Source organism: Cynara cardunculus (genome assembly GCF_001531365.2).
Source record: "Cynara cardunculus var. scolymus isolate 2C chromosome LG 16, CcrdV1, whole genome shotgun sequence".
NCBI lineage: Eukaryota > Viridiplantae > Streptophyta > Magnoliopsida > Asterales > Asteraceae > Cynara > Cynara cardunculus.
The window spans coordinates 19,175,433-19,192,620 of NC_037543.1; the positions used below are offsets into that span (position 1 = coordinate 19,175,433).

Here is a 17,188-nt window from a genome sequence, read left to right on the forward strand (position 1 = left end):
GATCCTGCTTTTTTATTCAAGAGCAATCAGCATCATGATTCGATCTTCTTCACGTTCTTTGTACAAATTACGTGCTTTATGTAGATCATCGTCGTCTGTTCCCTCGTACCGATCACCTCTATCGTCACCGATTACTGCCACCGCCATTCGGCGGTTCACCGCCGACTTGGGGATAGGGAATAAAAGAGAAACTGGTATGTGTATCGATAAGTAATTGATTTGTGTTTCTACATTGATGAAAAAATCATTATGTTATTATTTTACATTTTTGCAGGATATTTCAGCTCGTTAGTTTCTCTACAGTCAAGATTTCATGTTTCTAGGGTTAATGGAGCTAGTAAGGTGAGTTCTTTTGAAACGAGATCGTTTGCATCAAGAGCTTCACGATCAAAAAGTGAGAATGCTTCAGAGGTTAGATTATGTATTCTTTTACTATTTGTATGCCAACGTTATTGTGTGTTTAGGTAAAAATTTAATGGTTGGAAACAGGTGTGTTGGATTGCCGCGTTGTCTTTTACAATTTTTAGAAAGCTTTATGCTGAGAGAGGCTATACTAGCTTGACTAAGAAGCTAACCACTTTTGCTTTTACAACTTCAAATGAATCTATATTAGAATGGGACGAGCTTTCGATTATTGCCATTTTTAGTAGTGCACAATTAGCGTTTCTTATACTTAAACCAAACAAGCTTTTAGTTGTTAAGCTTGAAAGTTTGGAGCTGCTCACAAATGTAAATTCCGTGTCCCAATACTTCATTCATAAGAGCACTTATATTTGTATAAGAAGTGTTAAAATGCTTATGAAGAGGGATTTGTTTCGGACTCCAGTATTAGAATGCACAAAATTGCACCAACTAAGATTGAGTTGCAGTTATTGCTTTGTTGCATTTTATGAGAAAATGCAATGTAGGATCATGGTGGTTTAACTGTTGTCTATGATGACTTTGTCTCTGTGTTAAATGCTTTATGGTTGGTGGGTGTCAAGGTCTAATTATGATTTGCTAGTTATATAGTTAAAGTTGAAATTTTTGGTCGCACAATATACAAGTACGATGAAACTAGCATATGTTTCTCCTACATTATGAAGAGGGCATTCACTACTAAATACAAGGAAGCTGAATATTTTTTCCTCTCGAAACAGACAAATGGGAAAACATTGATTTAAGGAAATATATGAGTTACATACTTGGAGTAGAGTGTCTAATGCTTCTCCTTCAGAATTGTCTTTGCGTGAATTTGAAGTACTTGTGAAGTATGGCAATCATAAATGTTCATCAAATGTCATCTGCCCCAAGAAGTCCCATTCATCGGTTAGGTATATAACACTGCAATCAATTCAGCTAGGCTCTAAAACAAAATCTACTGATGATTTTGTTTGATATATGAATTCTCATGCCAGGAATTATCAGAAGATGTATAGAACAGTACATTATATATTCCATCGAGCCTAAATTGTGTTAGCTTGAGTGGAGCTTCATGTATCAACTACGCTATCCATCTTAAAATAAATGAACCTTTTGCTTGAAAGTAAAAGACTAAAAGCTAAGTGAACCTTTTGAGATGTAAATGAAGACTTTTCATTGTTACTACATTCCTCTAGGATATAAACTTTTATCATTTTGAGGTGTAAATAAACTCGTTTAATTTGCAAAATCTGATGATTATGAGAATACAATTTTCAAGAAAATACCTGACTGAATTTATTCGATTTATAAATGACAAAAACTATAAACATTGGAGTAAATGCTGTTTAAAAGGTTGAAAAATGCATTCAACTCTTTTATCTTGTGACATAGGTAGGAGTCAAAAGGCTGATTTAGATTGTGATGGAGTTGATAATGTTTTGGTTTTAGTAATTCTGTTAGCTTCATTAATTTAGTACCATAAAGTCTTACCTACAGAGGTCAGATGAATGCCCTCCAGATTGTCAGATAAATAAGCAAGTATGCAGGTTAACCAGAGGAGAAAACTCCAGGTTAAAAAACTACCATTCTGCACTTACCTCATGCTTTCTTAGAAGTGTTGCCAAAAGATAGGCAAGAATGAAGGATGAATTTTCTTACTTCTATTCAGAAGTCTTGTTTGTTTAAAGCAGAGCTTACATAGTGTTGTTTTCAATGTGCTTATTAACACAATTTTACCTTTTCCCGGCACATCATCTGAAGTTTGAATATGGAATTAAAACTCTTTTATTTTTCCTCTTACTTCATAGACTAGGAAAGAGGTATCAACTGTTGAAGACCCTTTTGATGCACCCACTTACAATATACCAGAGAAGCCAATGACATTTACAGAGGGAGCTTCCTATAGTGTCGTGATCTTGATAGGGCTCGGAATTGCTGCTGCAGCAGGATATGGTGTTTTCAAAGAACTTATATTTGAACCAAAAGAGTAAGACTTGGTGACATAAATTGAATAGTTAGGCAATGATATTATCTTTGGGATCAAGGACGCTCTGAAGGACAATAGCATTTCTTTGTATATTCTTTAGTTTCTACTTTTTTTGTTATTTTATTGGTTTGTGTTCTTCTCTCTAGGTACAAGGTTTTTAACAAGGCTCTGCGAAGGATTCAAGACGATAGTCAGGTTTCTTCATTGTCTGAACTCGGTATTCTCTGTAGCTAAAAGATGCATCATTGTCAAATCATGATAACAATCTATAAGCATGAGTTAAAATTGCCTACATAGATTTGGCCTATTTAGCTGTGAGAGGAACACTGATCCTCCATAGTGACTACATATTCAGAGCTGCTTAAGCCTCATGAGTTCCAACTGCTTCCATGTCTATCCTTTTTTTTCCTTATGGTAGGAAAGTAGGAAACAAGATACACAGGAATGAAAAGGGGAGGGGCTTGGTCTTGGGGAATGAAATAACTAAAATGGTAGCATTGCAAATATGACGAGTAAATGCGTCTGTGTGCTGGCTCATTAAACCAGCTGGATTTGGGGCAATGTTGAAACCATAGCTCATGCATGTCCTTGTGATGTAGTGAAAGTATACTGAAACATTGAAGCGAAATCACATATTCACATCTATGAACGCCCAAAACATAAGACCTAGAAACTCACCATCACTTAACAGTGAGCACTGTCTCAAGCATTTTATGATGCAAAGTTTCATCTCTTATCCTCTATGATTCCTAGATATGGGGGACTAGAAATTGGAATGGCCAAAAAGCTTTTGGATGTTAGAGGGGGGTTAGACCACAAACACCCTCACACCCGTGTTCCATGGAGTTCTTTTTCATGAAATAATTATGGGGAAGAACAGATGGTGTTCTTTGTGTTTGGAGTCTCGGGAAATAGACATGCCTACTATGTTGATTATAGTAGGTTTATAGACTACTCTTGATCCATGTAGCTTTTTGGTTAAATAACCAAATAAATGCAATATCTCCTTTTGTACAGTATTGAATAGACATACCATACTACCTCAATGATCTTATTGCATCACCATTATGAAGCCTAAAAACTTACTTTATTTTTGTGTGCAGGTTAGCGTCAGAATTGGCTCACCAATTACTGGATATGGCCAGGAAAGCAGAAACCGAGCTGCTCGCCAAAGAATCCCTAATAGAGTTTGGAAGGATGACGAAGGTGTTGAGCATGTTGAGGTTAGTCTTTTCAACTCTTTTTAGATCCTTGTCTATTTACTTGCATTGCATTGTATGGCTTCGTAACATGATCCGCTATTCATCAAGCCAAATTAGAATCTAAAAGAGTTTTTTTAGAAATGTTAGTTAGTTAGGCAATTTGCCCTTTTATTGTACTCATTGTTTTTGCCTGTTAATGTTATCATCCCCCTTAAAGATTATGTTGGAAACATTTATGGTAAGATTTATTCTTGCATGGACACAAACTGGTATAATGTCGTCGAATTTTTGTAAAAAATTTCCCCCAGGTAATAATGAATAATATGCCAATAAATTATCTAACAAGTTTTAACAATGAATACGAAATTATATGAGGGGCATCCATGTACTTCTATTCTATGTTTATCCCCTATGCTTCTCTGATGATATTGGGTACTCATCTAGCAATAATAAATTACAACGATGACATTGCAAAAAAAGGTCAAATTAACTTGGAAAGTTCCTTAAAAGAAAATGCTACATTTGCCATACCACAACCTAAAAAGGGCAGTGTTGCAAATTGTGTCCATAATAATCTCAGATATTTTCCATTTTTCTTTTGCTATAAGATCTGAATCTAGAGATGGGACGTTTAATAATATGTCGATCTTTATATTGGATGTACGATGCCTTTTTGCTGGTATCTTGATCGACAACTGGTGATTTTAGGTAAATTTTTACATCCGAGGGCCACATGGAGCTGGAAAGGTTTTCAGTGAGATGTTTAAAGACAAAGAAGACAAGCAATGGAAGTTTATGTATCTGCAAGTTGAGATACACTCGCCATCCCCATCAAGAATGTTGCTCGAGTCTTATATTCCTGCTTGATTAAAGAAACGCACCCGACAATTCAACCTCAGAGATCCATCCATTTAGGTATCAACTATTTCCATTTGAAGTTTTACCATGACCTGATAAAATTTGGTGGTTTAGTTCCTTTTTTCCCTTTATTTCATTGGATTTTGAGTCGTCGAAGAGAATAAACTCCACAGAAAACCACACTACAAAAGAAGACCAGGAAATTGTCCTCTTTTAGTCTATGTTTGGCAAACTAGCTAATAAGCTCGCAGGCTGATGAACTAACTGGTCAGCCAACAACTAGCTTATTATCCAACACTATAGAGTTTTGATAACTGGTCAGCCGACAACTAGCTTATTATCCAACATTATAGAGTTTTGATAACTGGTCAGCCAACAACTATCTTATTATCCAACACTATAGAGTTTTGATAAGTTGTGTAAAATGTAAAAGTCATAATTGGAAAAAAGTGAAAAAAACACCCTTCGGTCCCGTTTGATTAGCGGGATTGGATTGGATTTGGAATTGAATTTCATTCCAATCCAATCCCATGTTTGGTTTGAAGGATTTTCTGGATTTGAAACCTCTGAATTTCATTGAAATCCTTTAAACGTAGGATTTTGAAATCCCACAAGGTCAGTATTTTACGGGATTTCATAGGATTTGTATGTAACAATGATTTATAACATGTTTAGAACACTTGTTTTGTAATAATCAATCAATAAAAATGTAATCTAATTATTTTCATGATTTGTTTCTATAAAATTTTTATAAACAATGGAATTCACTTCCATCTCAAATCTTAGAATACTAAAGACACCAAAGATTCCAAATCCTTCCATAAAATCCAAATCCCTTAATATCCATTACATCAAACCAGGCGCCACCTTGGAGCTTATTGAAAAGTTATTTAAAGTAGCAGTTCAAAAAGTTAGTTTATGAGCTGGTTATGGCGTACCAAACAGGGTTTTTTTCATAAGATCAAAACTAAACTACCTTGTGATTACAAAACCAATTTCATGCAAGCCATGAGCTAACATCCCACAAGTTCAGACGTAGGATCTGGGTTGTAAGATGTATGCAGACATTTCCGCTATCTCAAGAAGCAGAACCGGCTTTTGAAAAATATTTGGAAAGCAAAAGCTAGAAGCCATAGTTTTAATAATAGCAGGCGGTCGTCCTGGAAGTAGTCGGCTCGCATAGTGGGTTGGATATCCAGGTTAATCAAAAAAAAAAAATATTAATGAATTAGTTAATATTAATGAAGGTTTAGAAAAGGTTGCAATGAGCCTAAATTAAATGAAATTTTTTATTAATATGTTATAATGGTGATTGATGTTTTTATGCAGGCAGATGATGGAATTGAAATAGCAGTTTGGTGATATGCAAAGGCACCAAATGATCAACTCATATAAAAGCCTAAAACAGCCGTTCTATGAAAGCTGCATCTTGTGTGTTTTCATGATTGTTTTTGGCCTTTTGTTCCTATTTTTTGATATTTGTACCATCCGATATCTGAGTGGTGGTTTCATCACTGATTTCGTAGTCCGACTGAACTACGTTCGGTATGTCGTTAATGAAAGTGAAAAGGGTTCGAGATTTTGTGTGGTTACTAGCGAAAGAGAGACATTGAAATTTTCTAAGAGATTGAATTTTGTCGAATGGCTTTTCCATTTGGAACGAGTTGTTTGCCTTCGGTTGACGAGTTGCACAAAAGCTTTGGATTCTTTGTTCGAGATTTTTTTGGAGAGGAAGTCAGACAGACGAAAAGTTCTCGATTGCTTCAAACACTGTACGTTTGGATACAGAGGAAGAGGAGAAAACCGAATATTCCACATACTGCTTTTAATAAATCTGATTTATTTCATAGCCTTCGCTCAATAAGAAAATGAGTCTACTTTAAAGGATCAAAAAAGCAAGGGAAATATATTCATATTAAATAAAAAGCAATAAAATAAGTAGCGACGTGCGTGTAGCCCTGCGCCTCTATGACATTGGCATAGGGCTACGTTCTACCTTAATTGTTTCAGTATGTCATAACGTTCAGATTTGAAACAATTTTATGCAGAGAAATAATTTGTATCGAAAGATTAATTAATGATGTTGTTTATATCTAATTCGCGATTTTAATGATGCTGCTTACGGAACGCCTCTCCTTGTTGCGTAGGCAAATCAAGTTCAGGCTCGTGTGCACCAAGGGGTGAAAAGGACCGATCCACCATGTCTTGTGATACGTGGTCTAAGCTTGGTCGGTCCCACTGTAAAGTTCGAAAAGCATCTAAGTTAGTATTAACAAAGATCTATGACATTGAACAATAAAAAATAACCTATAATAGTGTTTGATGATACATTGTGTACATTAGAAATAGAAACACCAAGAAGGGTAATTTAGTAAAATTTGTAAATGTATAGTTTGGCAATCGTGGGTGTTCAGGTCAGTTTCCATGCAACTAAGCTAATCTAATTAGAACTTGACATGAATAACCTGGCAAACTCTCAGCTGGCCTTGAGGGGAACCGATGACTTAATAGAGCAAGCCCAAATATTTACCAGTTGAGCTACCCGAACCCAACCAGACGAACCTTATATGTTCCCACTCGAAAGTCGGAAGTAGGGCATGTTAGGGTAAGATGTATGTAGATCTTACCCCAACCACTGAACAAGAAGATGTATTTGTGAAAACCCTCTGCTTTTGAACGATTCAAAGGTGTGTGCAAGCAGGCAAACACATAGGTAGGTAATTGGGATTTAATGATGTGTGCACGTTACATTAGTGTGCGAGTAGCCAATGCAGGTGAAACACGTAAAACAATTATAAACACGTGACCTATTCATGTTATCTCTACTCCTCTCAATACCCTTCAAGTAAACATATAACAAGTCGTCGTGACAACAAAATACGAAATGCTCATACCTTTGGTGCAAAATCTTTATCCACCATTCGTGCCCGAACACCCTAAAGAAGATATTAGCCGGTAACGTGATACAGTTGGATAAAAGCTAATCTTGAAATTAGATGAACGAGTAATGTTGACCAATATACCTCACGAAAGTCACTCGAGATCTCACAGGCCACAGCTCGTGAAGTCAGTCTATATTCGCGAATTAGGCATTGATCAAAACTTTGAAACCTCCCTTCTCGTATCTAAACACGAAATGAAGGATAACTAAACTTATAAACTCAAACTTTCGGTTATGGAACCAAGCCAAAGAAGCAAATCTTGAAAGGTGCCACCAAAGGATCATTGGCCAGTGGTAATCAAGTTACCAGTAGAGTCCAACCTCTCAGGAGGCAAAAGGTTCAAACTTCACTAAAAATGATAAATGTGCATGATTATTCACCGTATATAAATATTATATAAATAAAAAAAAATACTTACTGATCTCAAGGAAACCTTCAAGCTCAACGGTGATGCGTATTTGAGTTTCTTTAGGACGGATTCGCACCACCCATCGTGAGTTTTGGCAGCTTCATTTTCCTATTAGTTTTTTAGATCATGGTCTTTACTAGAAGTTTCATAAACCAAATTGAACCTGGTATATCCCATTTTAGATGTAGGGTCTGTAATTAGAGATGCACAAGCCTTGGGTTTTTCAGGCCTAGCCCATGTCTTCCAAGTAGTTTTCAGTGAGTAAAAAATGGTCCATGCTTTTAGTCCAGGGTCAGGCTGAGCCATGATTTGGGGTCGAAAAAGGGGCCGATGGGCTTTTCCAGGCCAGGCCTAGGCCCTGACTTGGCCTCAAAATTTCGGGTTTTGAGCCTGGTTCGAACTGGTGTTTTGGGGCCAAGACTTTGGGCTTAAGACTTTTTTGTGCATCTCCGTTAGTATGTATGCAAAAATTTCATGAGCGTGCTAAAAATTGAAACTTCCAATGTTACCACGGTGTCGATAATTTCCTCAACAGTATTGTGGCTGAAACATTTGTTGATTGTTTCCATCCTAAACATATGAAGGTAAATAATCAGCTTCAATTTGATTTGCACAAAGTAATGCAGATCCTAGATATCATGGATAATTTAGTACAACATAATCGGTTTTATAGGAGGGCAGATCATGTCTAGGTGTTATAATAGACTGTTTATCAAGACTTAGTTTATATAAGCAAATAATTGTACGTCTTATATAAATGTGTTACAATAAGCATATCGGATGTTTTTTGGCATCCCAACAAGTTTTTAGGACAATTTTGAAATAAAACTATCTATTAATCTTTTTATATGACATTATTTGAAAACATATTTTTTAAACACAAGATTCCTATAAAAGGATGTTTTCACGAGACAATGCTCAAAGACGTCCTTAGAAAAAGCTAACAGAACACTTATTTGAAAAATGTAGTAGAAGTTTGTTAGGATGTCCAAATGTGTCATAACAAGGTATCTTTTAAAAAAGCCAACAAAACTTTTACTTGAAAAATGCCGTAAAGTTTGTTAAGATGTCTAAACACGTCACAATATCATATTGTATCGCCTTTACATAGAAGGTTCAATTGCAAACTTGACTTCCGTTGTGAACCAAGGGGTAAAGCAGAGTGCGTCGTGTGTCGCAAACATTCATGGATATATAGCATGAATAGTGTATCATTCATCAAGATTGGTGTATCATTCATTATGATTGGTGTAACCAGTGGCGGATCCAAGATTTTTGCCTAGTCGGGGAACCTTTAAGGTAGATTAACGGCCCGCAAAATCGTTTGATGTGTTTTTAGCCTAATTCCACAATTTTGATGAAATTTTAAAGTTTTTTGATTGATTTCGAGAGATTTTTAAGTTTTTTTTTTTTGCCCATTTTGAGACTTTTTTAATATTTTTGGTTGATTTCAAAAGACTTTTTTGGGGTTTTGTTGATTTCGAGAGACTTTTTTGGTTGTGACGTGGGGGCACTTCCAGAAATTTACTAGGGGGACGAGGTAAAAAGTAAAAAAAAACTACCTTTAACCTTTATAAAAAAATTCATGGGGCCCATCCCCCGCTCCTTGCACACTAAGTCCGCCACCGGGTGTAACATCCATCTTGAATGTTGTAGTTGATGATTATCTTCCAAAATAGAACATGATCATCTTTCAAAAATAAAAACAATTTATTCCAAAATCTCCCTCCATTTAATTCAATTTAATATCTTTCTCTTTTCATCATTTTATAACATCTCATTTAACCATAACTATTAATCAAGAAAATTAGCACATCTGATGAGTCTGTAAAGTTTATACTATTTACTTGGTTAACAAATGATTGTACCCGCTCTCTTCATATGTGTAATGGTACCAATTCAAAATAAATGATAATTATAGAAAATAGTAAAAAAAAAAAAAAACAAACAAACAAACAAACAAACCTCTGGGTAACGCTGACATTATCCGGAGAGGGAGGATCACTGTATTTTTCAAGAAAAGTTTTGATTACAGAAGGATCATCGGTTTTCAGATTTCTGAGACATTCTTCAATTAACGGAAGCTTCTGTGGGGAAGTGATTCATAATATGTGTTAGAGTTCCATATTAGCTAAACTTGAACAATTTCTCTTCAATATATGTTGGAACGTCCCTTCTTTGCTTAAAAGATAATCTAATGAAGTTCCCCATATTCTTAGGACTCGACATCTTGGGACAATTTCTGCCCATGTAGCCTCCGTTGGAGGGGGTCTGTTAAAGTCCCACGTCGGCTACCATTTCTCCTTAATATATGTTGAAACCTCCCTCATATCCTCAAAGAACTCTTTTGAAAAGTAATCTAATGGGGTTTCATATATTCCTACAGTATGCCAAAAGAACTGACCGAGCTTTGTGAATAGTGTGTCGCAAGCCCGTATGCAATCATTTCTTCTCCATTGAGTATGTCTCCTGTTAGAGCCAGATACTCTCCTGTATATATGAGGGATCTTTCATTTCAGTATTGTTGATCAACAAGTTATCTAATTTAGAAAACCATTATGTCAATCCTACAAGTTTGATCATTATGTGATTTTGAAAACTGATAGAAATGGACCGCCCAGATAGAGTCTGGGATGAGATGTATACAGACCTGACCTCTATTTCAAAAGATAGAACGACTGTTTCAGTACCCGGATTATTAAAAAATTCTATTTTATTTTGAAACCAAATATGAAAATTCTTGAGGGGTTATCAGTAAGATGCAAATAATATATATATATATATATATATATATATATAGACTTGGGATCATGCGAGACCAGTCTGTTTTCGTGAGACCCGTGAGACCATCTTTTTACACTTGAAACTTCACAGCAAAATGTTGTGAAGGTGACTTTTTTTAACCTTCAGAGTGTTTTTGCTGTGAAGTTTACATGTAAAAATGTGGTCTCACGGGTCTCACAAAAACAGGTTGGTCTCACGTGAACCCAACCCTATATATATATATATANTATATATATATATATATATATATATATATATATATATATATATATCTCCTGCTAGAAAAGGAGATACCTAAATGGCCAGGAAGATGTGAAAGGTGAAATGAAGCACCAGCATCAGGATGAAGACCAATTAATGTTTCAGGGGTAGCATAAACCTGCAGTGCAATAGGAGAATTAGGGCCCCTTTATCAACACCAACACATGTTAAGAGTCATCACTCTCACTTATTTTACTAGATAAGATTATCAGTCATTAAATGGAATAGTGATTTTTATTCTGTCATGTCCAATGTATCAAACGTATCCGAAAAAAGAGCTTTTAGGGAGAGAGTAGATATATTTTTGCATATACACATGTTTAATAATTCATATCTAATCAACATGGGACTCTAAAGTAGTTTTTGTTTATGAAAAAAAGTTGAACATGAAATATACGCAGATACTTACAGTTTTTTCAGTAACAACCCTGAACTTTGCTGGAATGGAAATTCCAGCCCCTCCACCCATGGTAATCCCATTCAAGATAGCCACCTAAATCACACCAGTAATCCAAAATATATATATATATATATATATATATATATAGAGAGAGAGAGAGAGAAGGATATATGATGGTGGTCCAATACATATAGCAAATAAACAATACAAATGGTTGAATGTTCTAATAAAATTCGGTTTATAACATCAAACAATTGTACATCCTATATAAAGGTGTTACAGTAACATGTTATGACGTATTTGGATATCCTAACAAGTTTTTAGGACACTTTTGAAGTAAAATATCACATTAGTTTTTTTAGGATACTTTTAAGAAGTGTCTTGTGAACACATTTTGTATAAGATACTTGTTTCCAAATATTGTAATAAAATGACTAATAGGATGTTTTATTTCAACATCGTCCTAAAATCTTGTTATGACATCCAAAAACGTTCTATCAACTTATTGTAAGATCTTTACATATGATGTACGATTGTTTGGTTATATAAACTTAAATTTTATAAAACAGTTTATCATGAAATTTGGAAATAATTGGCATACTATCTAAGTTGTTGAAACCCTTTTGCTAGATCAAGTAGTGTGTACTTACATGTGGCTTCAAATATGTATGTAAAAAGTATATGAATTTATATAGCACCCAAAAGAATTCCTTGCTTCCTTCAATGTTTCCTATTACAGGTTTACATGGATGTCAGTGTGAAAAATATACAAGCAAGAGATAGATATAGAAAGAGAGACAATACAATAAAATCAGTTATATGATATTATAATCTTGCGGGGTTGGTTCAATTGGTAATAAGACTTGGGTTTTTGGGGATTCTCTTTATGGGTTACCGGTTCGAGTTCTTTAAGGCCACTGGGATTTTCTTGTCTGTTCTCCAAGTCCCCCGGATTAGTAGAGGTGCGCACAAGCTGACCCGGACACCCACATTTAACAACAAAATATGTTGAAATGTTCTATTTAATAGGACCAATGGGCCGTTTACTAAATGCTTACCAGGTAAGGGCTTACCAATATCACTTATCTTATCGATTAAGTATAATAAGGACCAAGAATCTTACTCGGGAAGAGGCATAATAAGGACCAAGAGTCTTACCTGGTAAGTGGAAAAAGTCTCTTATCAGGTGTAAAACACACAACTGTTTGATCCTATAAACTTAAGTCTTAAAAGAACATTTAAACATATTTGACATTCTATAAAGTCAAATTTATTCCGGTATGCCTACAGAAAAAATGTTTTTTTTTGTACCTCTTTTTATCATATCATGGATGGCAACTATATCAGCACCAGCACAAAAAGCCCTACCATTTGCCTACAAACAAAATCCAGAAGTATGAATCATGAACTGATGATTCTTTTTATTAACCGGATATCCAACCCACTATGCAAGCCGATTAATCTCAGCATAACCACCTGCTTTGCAGGTAGCCTGGAGTCATTGCATTTGAATCTCCATGGTCATAGGTGAATTTTTATTTCTTCTTGGATTTGAACTTGGACCTCCAGATATTTTTTGACGTTTGGAGCCCAACATCAAACCAATCGGATACCACCCTTAGTTTAAATTGATGAATTATGAAACAAATGGTAGGTAATTGGCAAGTAAAAAAGTGCAATTAATATATATATGTACCTTCATTACAACAAAACCTACATCAGGGGTATCTTCCCAACTTTCATATGCTTTCTGCAACCTCTTTACCTGACCATCACCAATAGTCAAATTTATTTACTTATATAAAATAAATTAATTTGTTTTCTTATATATATATATATATATATATATATATATATATATTATAAATTAAAAGAAAATATATAACCATATATAAATTATGGAGCGATTCATGATTGGAAAGATATAACTGATAAATAGACAAACTACTCAGTCCAGTTCGGTTTGGACGTTTCTTATTCAAACCGGATCATAAAAAGCGGTCGGTTTGCCCAATTTGATCACTTATTAAACCGGATCATAAAAAAGGGGCCGTTTACCAAACGCTTATCCGGATAAGCGCTTATCAAGTCACGTTACATCACCGGATGAATATGGTAAGGGCCAAGAATCTTATCCGTTAAGAGCGAGACAAGGACCAAGAGTCTTATCCGGCGACAACTCTTACCATGGTAAGTGCTTACCGGGTAAATTGTTGCATACGATATTGTTTTGGTGGACTAAGTAAGTAAATAATAGTGTTAGTTTTACCGGCAGTTTGATAAACGGCCCCTACTATCAAACTGCCGTCACGGTTTGATTTGTAATCTAGGGGTTAAACCGTCTAAACCGGACCTCTAATACCTCTGATAAAAAGGCAGAGAGAGAGAGAGAAAGATAACCGAACCATGGAAGTAGTTAGGGCATTGAGGAAGGAAGGTCTGTTGAGAATTACGCTTCTGGAATGTCCATTCTGTTCCAATAATACCTCCTGTTAAAATCATCAATTCATCAAAATCATGTTGAAAAAGGATATATAATTGAATTCATTTGAAGTTGAAGAACTCACAGAGGAATCAGGATGATCGATGAGTGAATGATTGACGCTAAAGCTTCTGGTTCTTCGATTGAGTTCATTGATGATAGATCGAGAACAATGACCAACAGATCGTCGTCTTCTTGCTAAGCTCTGCATTGACTAGGATTAATTGTGTGTAAAAATGGAGAAATCTGGATGAATTTGTAATCAGAATGATGGTCCATTGTCTAGTTTAGCCAACCCTAGCGTCTGCAACCGATAATGGCTACACCTACACCACCATAATAATGGTCCTTTTGTACTTGAGCCGGCGAAATGGTGATCGGTGAATTCACGACAGCATTCCACACTTGACCAACTACATCGCACATCATATTTTACGGTCATTTTGCTTTGACGTGGCATATTTAAGGGATGGTGACCACGTCAACGAAGATTGTTGACCATTAAAACAAATATCATATTAGAGGTATATCAAATGAAAATAAATCAATAATATTTTAGTTTATGTCTTATTCTTATATAAGACTACAAGATCATCCTCTTTATCTTTAAGCATAATCGTAATTATTGACCAGTCAAATACGATTTTGACCGTATGAAGGGCTATGATCATTTCTTTACTCCTCAAATACTTATCACTATCCAAAATGACATTTGGATATATTTATATATATATATATATATATATATGTGTGTGTGTATATATGTATATGTATCAAATGAGAACCACAAAAAGGTTACAAACCTTATGAGAATCAATTTAAAAATAAACTTTTACATGATTTTTCTTCATCAAAATATTAGGATTTAAGATATTGTTTTAACATATAATTGTTTCATAATGTGATAATTTCACATGTATTTGTTTTACCATATGAATATTTTTTATATGTATTTTTTGTTTCACTAAGTAAATTAGAAAAAAGTTTCACATGTAATTTTTTCATAAGGTTAAAAAAAACATATGTGAACCAATATGCTAAATCATAGCTTTTAATGGAAAAAAAATAATATAAAAAAATTATTTTTATATCGGTTCTCACATGTTTGTGGTTCTCATTTGATTGTCGTCCTACGTGTATACATATAAGCAATGGTTTCTCAAAATTCTAAAAGCGTCGGATCTTGATTCAATAGATTACGAGCATGCGATGGTTGGACTTGACTTTCTTCAAGAGCTCAAAGAAGAAGAAAGCCGCAAAATACCAAGATAACGGACCTTAATTAGTGAGGATGGCCAAAACCAAACGAAAATGCAAATCACAAGAAAAGATTTGTAACGAATGAAATTAATGGACGAAAATCCAAATTTCTCAACATACCACATGAACGAAAACGATAACTAACTCGATTTTTAAATATATTTTATAACTTGCTCGATTTTTTTTTCCAATTCTATATTGTAAACTCAATATTGTATTCAAGCATCAAGCTTGAGCACTATTTTGAAAAAAAATTGAATTCGAGCCAAATAATATTTTTTTTAATTGAGCCCACACTGCATGGTACTTGACTCGACTTTTCAACGCCCCTAGTTTGACTTGAATTCAAGCCAAATATCGTGTGATTGAGTTTGGTTCCAACGATCAAGCCAAACCGTCGAAAGCGATTTGTCGAAGCTTGTGAGCTCTCGAGACCTTTCAATGGGCCCGTAACTATACTCAAATCAGAGGTTATGGTTGTTTGAGATAGACACATTTTCCCTTATCTCCAATTCTCACATGTGTTCCACCTCAAAATAAAGAATTATGTTTATATCTATATTATATTACAAAGTATTTGACAAAAACTCTTAAAACCACTTTTTATGTATGAATTACTGTTTATTGATGCATATTACTTAAAATTTAAGATTACAAGTAAATTATGCATAAGTACAACTTATTAAAACTTCATACTAAAATTCGTCTAACTAACTTTAGATAAACATAATCAAATATTGGATAAACATCTCATTTTAAATATAAAAAAATCTAAAATATTATTAGGATAATCATTGATAACTAACAGAATACTTAGTTATTATCTTTATAAAAAATTATATTATTAAATTTAAATTAAATTTCTTTCTTACTAAACCTAAATTATATTATAATTAAAAAAAATTTAATTAAGGAAATTACACCAAAACATAAAAACTTTTAAAAAGATTAATTTATTAAAGTTCGATGTTTGAATTCGTATAACTAATTACGGATAAACATAATCAAATAGAGGATAAACATCTTATTTTAAAATTTTAAAAAATCTAAAATATAATTAGATAATTATTGAGTTCTAAGAAAATAATTAATTATTATCTTTATAAGAAAATTATATTATTAAACCAAATATAAATTACTTCGTTATTGTACCTAAATTAAATTATAATAAAAAANTTATATTATTAAACCAAATATAAATTACTTCGTTATTGTACCTAAATTAAATTATAATAAAAAAATTGAATTAAAAAATTACACAAAAAATGAGGAATTTTAAATAGTTATTTTGATACGAATATCGATATATTTTTGTTATGCATAAAGTACTGTATATATTAATGCATATTACTTAAAATTCAAGATTACAAGTAAATTATACATAAGTACAATTTATTAAAGCTTTAAATTTATATAACTAACTGATAAACATAATCAAATAGAGAATAAACATCTCATTTTAACTAAAATATAATTAGAATAATTATCGAGTTCTAACAAACTAAATAATTATTATCTTTATAAGAAAATTATATTATTAAACCAAATATAAATTACTTCATTATTGTACCTAAATTAAATTATAAAAAAATTGAATTAAAAAATTACACAAAAAATGAGGAATTTTAAATAGTTAACTTGATACTAATATTGATATAATTTTGTCAAAATTTTATGATATCTTCAAACTTATATTTTATTCAAAAATAAAAACATCATCACTTTCTCAAAATAACATAAGACCATATTATAACATCGACTGAGATAAAGAATAAAATGAAATATTAAAATCAATATGTATTTCGCTGCATTGCGCGAGTACCATTCTAGTCTATACTATCTTATAAAGCATTTGGCTAAAACTCTTAAAAACTCTTAAACCCGTTCATCCCTGTCCGATTTCATCCCTGTCCGATTTCATGCCATATCTAAATTGGTGTAACTAACTGCAGATAAACACAATCAAATACAGAATAAACATCTCATTTTAAATATAAAAAATCTAAAATATAGTATAGATAATCATTAAATTCTAACAGAATACTTAATTATTATCTTTATAAAATTTATAATATTAAACCAAAAATAAATTATTTTATTATTAAACTTAAATTAAATTATATATAACAAAATATATTCTATATTATAAACCATTTGACAAAAACTTTTAAAAACCACTTTTTATGCGTAAATACTGTTTA

The 17,188-nt window shown here is 33.3% G+C and overlaps 2 protein-coding genes across 2 annotated transcripts; one reads left to right on the plus strand and one right to left on the minus strand.

Moving 5' to 3' along the window:
- Window positions 1-13: 13 nt before the first annotated feature.
- On the plus strand, window positions 14-6,059 carry LOC112529392 (probable mitochondrial import inner membrane translocase subunit TIM21). The gene is made up of 7 exons (XM_025140662.1): window positions 14-194; window positions 275-411; window positions 2,211-2,389; window positions 2,536-2,584; window positions 3,493-3,612; window positions 4,300-4,506; window positions 5,779-6,059. Exons 1-6 carry the CDS (start codon window positions 35-37, stop codon window positions 4,456-4,458), a joined length of 804 nt encoding a protein of 267 aa, XP_024996430.1. The 5' UTR covers window positions 14-34; the 3' UTR covers window positions 4,459-4,506; window positions 5,779-6,059.
- Window positions 6,060-6,555: 496 nt separating this feature from the next.
- Window positions 6,556-13,938, minus strand: LOC112529075 (3-hydroxyisobutyryl-CoA hydrolase-like protein 1, mitochondrial). The gene is made up of 14 exons (XM_025140149.1): window positions 13,813-13,938; window positions 13,651-13,734; window positions 12,942-13,010; window positions 12,557-12,620; window positions 11,896-11,975; window positions 11,255-11,338; window positions 10,879-10,963; window positions 10,205-10,290; window positions 9,766-9,887; window positions 8,310-8,370; window positions 7,810-7,908; window positions 7,473-7,574; window positions 7,344-7,385; window positions 6,556-6,687 (listed from the first exon to the last, which is right to left on the minus strand). The coding sequence occupies exons 1-14, from the start codon at window positions 13,936-13,938 to the stop codon at window positions 6,556-6,558; spliced, it is 1,236 nt and encodes a 411-aa protein (XP_024995917.1).
- Between the last annotated feature and the right edge of the window lie 3,250 nt (window positions 13,939-17,188).